General features: G+C 34.0%; 1 protein-coding gene across 1 annotated transcript; it reads right to left on the bottom strand.

The window, feature by feature from the left end:
• Nucleotides 1-6527: 6527 nt before the first annotated feature.
• Nucleotides 6528-7614, bottom strand: LOC128127453 (xyloglucan endotransglucosylase protein 1-like). Its single transcript, XM_052765924.1, has 3 exons — nucleotides 7336-7614; nucleotides 7016-7209; nucleotides 6528-6924 (listed from the first exon to the last, which is right to left on the bottom strand). Exons 1-3 carry the CDS (start codon nucleotides 7606-7608, stop codon nucleotides 6528-6530), a joined length of 864 nt encoding a protein of 287 aa, XP_052621884.1. The 5' UTR covers nucleotides 7609-7614.

Here is a 7614-nt window from a genome sequence, read left to right on the forward strand (position 1 = left end):
ACTCCCTGCTGATACTGCTACTATTAGAATTGATATTGAAAGAACAACTGCACAAAGATTAGAGTTCGACTTTGCCATTATTGTTTGTATGGAGAGAGAGAGAGAGAGAGAGAGAGAGAGAGATGTTATGTTTGTGAGAAGTAGTACTGATATCGTTTATATAGAGAGGTGTGGCTGCGTTGACAGTTTTCAATAGGAACCATCCTTGTTACTGAAGGATGTCATGATGGCTAATGGATGCACCAATATCTATTGACGCGTGCTAACTAACATTATTCTTCTGGACAAGGGCAGGAGCGGTGGGTTTTTTTTTTCTATACGTCTGGCAAATCAAAAGTAGCAAATTTGTCATATTTGGACCGGTGGTTGACATCATACCTAATATAAATTTGTTTTAATTGTTAATAAGGGAAAATAAAATCCTTAAAACTAATTAAAACTAAAACTAATTATATATCTGTCGGTAAAGGGAACCATCAGCACCGGCGGACTACCAACTGATTAACGATTTAATACATATCGTCGACAAATATATATGAAATCTCGTTAAATTATCAACGTTTTGCCCATTTCGGTGTTAAAACTTATTGATGATACAACTGTATGCAAATTCCCCTAACATCTTCCTTTTCATTTAGTTTTATTACCAAATTCGTCCAATTTATCCAAAAGATTGGTTTCCCTCTCCCTCCTCGGCTTCCCCTTTAAATGAAAACATCACTTGTACGGAATGGAGATTTATATGAAATGGATCAAACTCAACTCTATGTACATTGAATAGAAAAATATGGGAAGGATAGCTACAATATGTTGTTTGAGATTATTTATTTTTGGTTCATTCAGAACATTATTATTATATCATGCACAATTATATTTCTTAACCATCACATTCTTAAAGTTGATTAAAAGTCGGCAAATATTGATTTCTTCGGAGTGGTTGGGATCTTGATTGAGTTCTTGAAATTTAATAGGGAAAGTAAATTTGTGATAGGCTTGAACAAGTACATAGATGTTATAATTTACTGTAGGTGTGAAACCGAAGATGACGTTTGAGGACGAGGACACTCCTTAAAGAGGGTAACTAAGAAATTTACCATTATTTGTTTTATAGGGAATAACAGCAGTTAAAACAATTTGTCTTAGTCATAACCTTGTAATGTTGATAATTGAATATTTATATATGTTATAGATTTTTTTTTTCTTAATTTAACGGATTCATTGAAAGAAATCAACAAAAAAATAGTATCATCAATGGGATGAACATTTATCTACCATGCGAACATAATGGATATCTACACGAGGATTGAAATTATCGTAACAAAACATTACATTAGTCTGAAAACAACATGATATTTAGTGTCAAACCAAAATATAGTAGTTACATATGTCTCATATATATAAATATATACCTATATATCCATTAGTGAAGGGAACCAATAATGATAGACTTCTAATTGATCAACGATTTAGTAAAGATCATAAACAAAGATATATAAAATCTCGCTAATATAGCAAATTTGTACCTGTTTAGGTGTTAACACTTATATGTTGATGTCTATTTGAGCCCAATATGCAATTATTGTATTTCGTTTTAGTTTTCATATTTGCTCGCATGTTCTATAACAAAGTTAAAATTCTAGACTATAGTTTTAACACAAATAGTACTTGTTTATCTTTTTAGTACAACTTACACCTAAAGTTATTATGAAGTCTTTCCTTGAAGCCACTCCGCAACAGGAGTCCATGCTTTGTCTCTATAGCGACCATGAAATGGAAAGGAACACCAGACTCCTCAAGTAACAATCTCATCGACAAACACATATGAAATCTCACTAAATTTCCAACTTTTTTACCTATTTCGGTGGTAACACTTAATGATGATAAAACCGGATGCAAATTCCCCCAAAGATCTTCTTTTCATTAAGTTTCATTACTAAATTCAATCAATTAATCTAAAATTGTGATTTCCCTCTCCTTCCTCGGTTTTCCCTTTAAATGAAAGCATCACTTGTACGAATAAGAGATTTATAAGAAATGGATCAAATGCAACTCTACTTGTATTAAATAAAGAAATATAGGAAGGAAACCTACAATTTGTTTTTCAAGATTATTTATTCTTAATTCATTATACTTTATCCATTATTATATTATGTACAATTATATTTTTAGCAATCACATTCTTAATGTTAATTAAAAGTTATCATAAAAAGAAAAGGTTGGGATCTTGACTGATTTCTTGAAATTTGGAAGGGAATGTAAATTCATCATAGGATTGATGTTGTGACTGCAATTTACTATAGGTGTGAAATTGAAGATGTCGTTTGAGGACGAGGAACCTCTTTAAAGAGGCTACATAAGAAATTACCATTTAATGGTGATAACTGAATATTTATATTTGTTATAGTTTTTTTCTTAAATTTAACGGATTTATTGAAAAAAACCAAGAAAAAAATGGTATCATGAATGGGATGAACATGTATCTACCAGTGAACATAACACATATTTACACGAGAGATTGAAACTATAGTAACAAAACATTAGATTAGTCTCAAAACAACATGATATTTAGTTTCAAACCGACATCTAATAGTTATGCATGTCTCAAATGTATAAATACATACAAGCATTATTAGCTATTCAACGTTGGCTTCCAGTTCATTAAGGATTTAATACAAATCATCGACAAATATATATGAAATCTTCCTGATTTAGCACATTTTTACCCATTTTCGTGTTAAAACTTATATGTTGCAGTCTATTTGAGCCTAATATGCAATTATTGTATTTTTATTAAGTTTTCATTTGTGCTTGCATCTTCTGTAACAAAGTTAAAATTCTGGACCTTAATTTTTAGATAAATACACTAATAGAAAAATATCCTTTAATGACAAGAATTGTGTGTCATAGAAGGATACATATGACACGCAAGTGCGTGTCAATGAAGGGCCTATCATAAAGGAAGACCGCACGCATTTATGTTTCGTAACCTTACGACGCGCATTTACGACACACAATGCGTATCATTAAAGCTCGTGTCATAAAGAAAGACAATTTTAAAGGTTTTAAAAAAATATTTATTTAAATGGATTTAATAATTTCCAAATTATATGACAATTATTGTCTCAAAATATAAAATAGCATATCATTAAAAAAAAAAAGACAATCCATTTAAAAAGATATAGTATGTCAAATAATAATAATCATTCCAATGTTTAAATAAATGTAATACAAAAACTATTTCATCATATCTTATCAATTCCCCTAACAATACACCATCTCCGATTAAGACTTGTATTCAGACCAATTCACCTACCTCAAACGCAACAATTGAAACATGAGACCCAACCGATCCTTTATATAGTCCCTTTGGTCCTTTATCTTTCCATATTAGCCTAGGGACCTCTAAGATTCACATGTGTTTCTTCAATCCATTTTTTGGTCGATTCGATGACACCAAAGTATGCTACACCTATTGCAAGAGATCCAGTTACCCCAGTTGCCTCCTCTCTATAAAAAAAACAATACTCAAAAACTAATAGCAAGTGATATAATATTAAATGAATAAATGTTTGATTCGACTAGAGATTCCATCAATGACAGTCACGTGTGTTTCTCCTTCATTGCTCCAAGATTCTTTTCCACTTTCATTTAATTTACCAAGAGTCCAAATGGTTGCAAATTAAATAAAACAAGATTATTAAAAAAAAAAAGGTTTCTTATTTCTTTAAGGGGTTACATAAAAGTCACCATTTTAGCTTTCATGGATTCATCTTCTAAGTTATCACAACTTTTATTAATACAAATAACATGTATAACAACCTACATAGTTTTATCTTCTATTTCAGGATGGTAATAAAATGGAGAATCGATTTGCTAAATGCATAGTAATACCATACATTTACAAACTCCCCTACAGAAAATTTAGCAAGCAAAAGCAAACATTCCATGAAAATAAACTATCTATAATCTTTTTCGTATTAGAAAGCACAAACCAAAAGGAAAATTAAGAACGCTAACACTAAATCATCAAAAAAAAATCGTCAATCTAATTACAAAGTAACAATTGGATTTTGTAACAAATGAAAACAATTTCCAATCATAATCAATATTTCAAACCTAAAAAGTTTAAAAAAATAATATACTTATAAAGTGAATAAGTTATTACCAAGTTAGAGAGAGAGAGAGAGAGAGAGAGAGAGAGAGAGAGAAAGAGAGAGAGAGAGAGAAAGATCCGGTACATTGGAGGCGCGCTGAGGCTTAGGCGACATCAATGTTCACTCTAGTCTCCAGTAACGACCTGGGCAAAGACAGCTGCACAATGGAGGAAAGATTTTAGGCGGCCAAGTCACAGGAGTCATGAGAGAACGAGTGTTAATGAATAAGAAAGAGAGAATAAGAAATGATGTGTGTAAAGGACGAGATTTAATGAACCCTATAAACCTAAACATTTTGTAGAGCTGCAAAAAGAAGAAAGGGAGATGCACAACCGCGAAATGTCATTGGGTTTTCTTCGGATGATGTTTGTACAGAAGAAGGAGGAGACGCATCATAGACATCAAAATGACGAATGGGAGATGATTAGAGAACAAGGCGCCGAGGTTTTTTAATATTTTCGGGTTTTCAACCCCCCCCCCCCCCCCCCCCGCTAGTTATAAAAGGATGGGAAACGTGTGTCATTCCTCATGAAAACTTACAAAATGACATGCTTATACGACATACTTTTTTTTGATAGGTACCCTCAATGTTGTTTTGTGACATTAATTTTAGGGCACGCAAAAATTTGTCTCCTAAATGCTTCAAATTTTGGGAGAGCTGAACCCTTGCGTTGAAATAATCCACTAAAGAGGGGTCCATAACATAGCCATAGTATATTTCCAATGCAATAAAGTTATGTAGTGTCTTTTTTCTTTCATCAAGGGGTATTTTCATGGGTTTGCCTTCGTATCGTGTTCATACCGTTGTATTGAATGATCCCGGACGCTTGCTTTCTTTTCATATAATGCATACAGCTTTGGTTGCTGGTTGGGCCGGTTCTATGGCCCTGTATGAATTAGCAGTTTTTGATCCTTCTGACCCTGTTCTTGATCCAATGTGGAGACAACATATGTTCGTTACACCCTTCATGACTCGTTTGGGAATAACCAATTCATCGGGTGGTTGGAGTATCACGGGGAGTTTTATGTATCATAAATCATTGTGTGCCATGGTTCGCATGCCATTAAAGTGCTGTTTTTTAGTAGTGATAGTACTTTTTAATCTTTTTAGTACAACTTACACCTAAAGTTACCGAGAAGTCTTTCGTTGTAGCAACTAAGTAATAGGAGCCCTTTCCTTTGTCTTCATAGCGACAATGTGGTTGAAAGAAAGATCAGGCTCCTCAACTCACAATATCCCAGGTGGAAAATAATCAACCAATCTTCTGCCACCTAAACTTAATCTTTGTTAACCACATCTCTGTATAGGCCTTCCTTCTTTCCAACTATCTTTCCAAGTATCTAGAAACCAATTGACGCTTTACATAGATTCAACTTATGTATCATGATTGCCTTGGAAAACATGTCTACTAGATTCTTAGTACCAAGGATCTTCTTTGGGTTCCGAGTCCAATGGCTAATTGATTGTTTGATAAACCGTTACTTCATCTACACATAATTTGTTCTATCATGAATGATTAGATTCTTTGAAAGGTGAAATGCACTATGGTTTTAATAAAGTAGGACACAGTCTTTTTTTGCCCAAATATATGAAAATTTACAACCAAATAAGTTCTAAGGATAATTTTTTCAATTTCCATTCATTATGCTTCTATGGTTAATAGATGAATACTCTTTCCAAAGTGTGGATATCCAACTGATGGTTATACCCGCAATGGTATACAAAAACCCTGTTATGGTTTTCCCTAAATATCTAGAACATCTCTTATCTACATCACTGAAGCCTTCTAAGACTAGTTTCTTTCTTCTGAAAGGTAAGGTAACCACATAAGTGCTTTTCAAATAGCATAACGACCACTTCATCCCTTCCTAATTTTTTTCTTGTATTTGACATAAACCTGCTACTGCCTCCCACTACATTACAATTTAAGATCTAGTGCATAACGTATCATACATGAAGTTACAATTAACTAAGGCATACGAGACTTTAGCCATTTCTTCCACATACAATGTTTCCTATCGAAAACAATGATAGACCTCTAGGATCATTTTTTGTTGTTAATTCTACACATAATGAAGTTTGTATGTAGTGTCGAAAAAAAAAGGATTTTAGAAATTATAATGTTTTTACTAATGACTTTCGATTTTGACCAACTAAACTATATAATTAGATATGAACGAAAAAGATATTTCAATTATTGTAGTGTGCTGTTAGACAATGCGTTTTTAAAGTGTACATGGAATCTTATACTTGTGTATTTATTTGTATTTTCAATTTGAATGTTTACAATGAATCAAAGAATAAATAATCATGAAGATCAGAAATCGATCAATAAAGAATAAAAAATATGGATATCAAGTTAGTAAGCAGGCTTAAAGGAATCTAGAGGTCTTGCATTCCGCTGAAATACCATTGGGAAACCGTTTGCGGTCGTTGCAGTAGTTGTAGATCATGTGCTTGGTTTGCACCCATCGGATCCTATTTCGGCCAGCTGCATCAAGTCCTTGGGTACTCCATGACTGGTTATCATTTATTGAGCTTGTAGATACTGAATTGGGACCAACTTTTTTGGCATTGGCATTGAATTTCCTGTATAACGCGGTGAAAGGCGCATTAGTCCAGTCGGTCTTCACACGCCCACCTTGGGTTGCCCAGTCATCCGCGTTCCACAGGCTGGCATAAACCCTCATGGGTTGGCTCTTGGGAAATGGGACTCCAGCAGCATCATTGTTATTGAACACCCTTACTGGTATGTTATCTATTAAGAAACTGCAGAGACAAAGAGCTTTATATAGGAACAGCAGAAAAACATGAGAAAGGAAGAGAACCAATTAATGTTTATGTTGGATGCGTGACTTACATAATTCTTAGACTGTTCCATACGATGGTATAGGTGTGGAAGGCTGCGGTAGGGTCAAACCAAAGGTGGAACTGCTGTTCTTTGTTTCCTTTCCCTTGTGAATACACATTGGTGTGAATTGTGTAAGGGTTTCCCGTGGAGTTGCCCAAGAACTCGAAGTCGATCTCATCGTGACCCGCACCTTGTGATGACAACTAATGTGATTTAATACAAAGACATGGTTATTATCAGCCTTTAAAAGATTAATACAAATGAGTGATCACAATATATATATAATTCAGATATGAAATTCAAGATTGGAACCGATCGATGGTACTCACGTAGAATGTGGTGACGGTGCCAGCAGAATTGCCTGGTACTAGTTTGAGTTGCATGTCGAACCTTCCAAACAGGTACTCGTGCTTCGACTGGAAACCCGATCCAGAGTATTGGTCGAGTGAAAGTGAAAGATCCTGACCTCCATTCAGAATTTTAGCACGTTCACCCCCAAAACTGATGTCCATGTCATCGTAAAAACTCCCTGCTGATGCTGCTACTATTAGAATTGATATTAAAAGAACAACTGCACAAAGATTAGAGTTCGACTTTGCCATTATTGT

The sequence above is a fragment of the Lactuca sativa genome, chromosome 7 (genome assembly GCF_002870075.4).
Source record: "Lactuca sativa cultivar Salinas chromosome 7, Lsat_Salinas_v11, whole genome shotgun sequence".
NCBI classification, from domain to species: Eukaryota; Viridiplantae; Streptophyta; class Magnoliopsida; order Asterales; family Asteraceae; genus Lactuca; species Lactuca sativa.

Bases quoted from the DNA above. Each gene is read 5' to 3' on its own strand.
- LOC128127453 (XM_052765924.1), bottom strand. From the start codon at position 7,608: ATGGCAAAGTCGAACTCTAATCTTTGTGCAGTTGTTCTTTTAATATCA. The intron at 7,210-7,335 runs GTGAGTACCATC...AAATCACATTAG, and splicing joins GCACCGTCACCACATTCTAC to TTGTCATCACAAGGTGCGGG. The intron at 6,925-7,015 runs GTAAGTCACGCA...TTGTCTCTGCAG, and splicing joins TGGAACAGTCTAAGAATTAT to TTTCTTAATAGATAACATAC.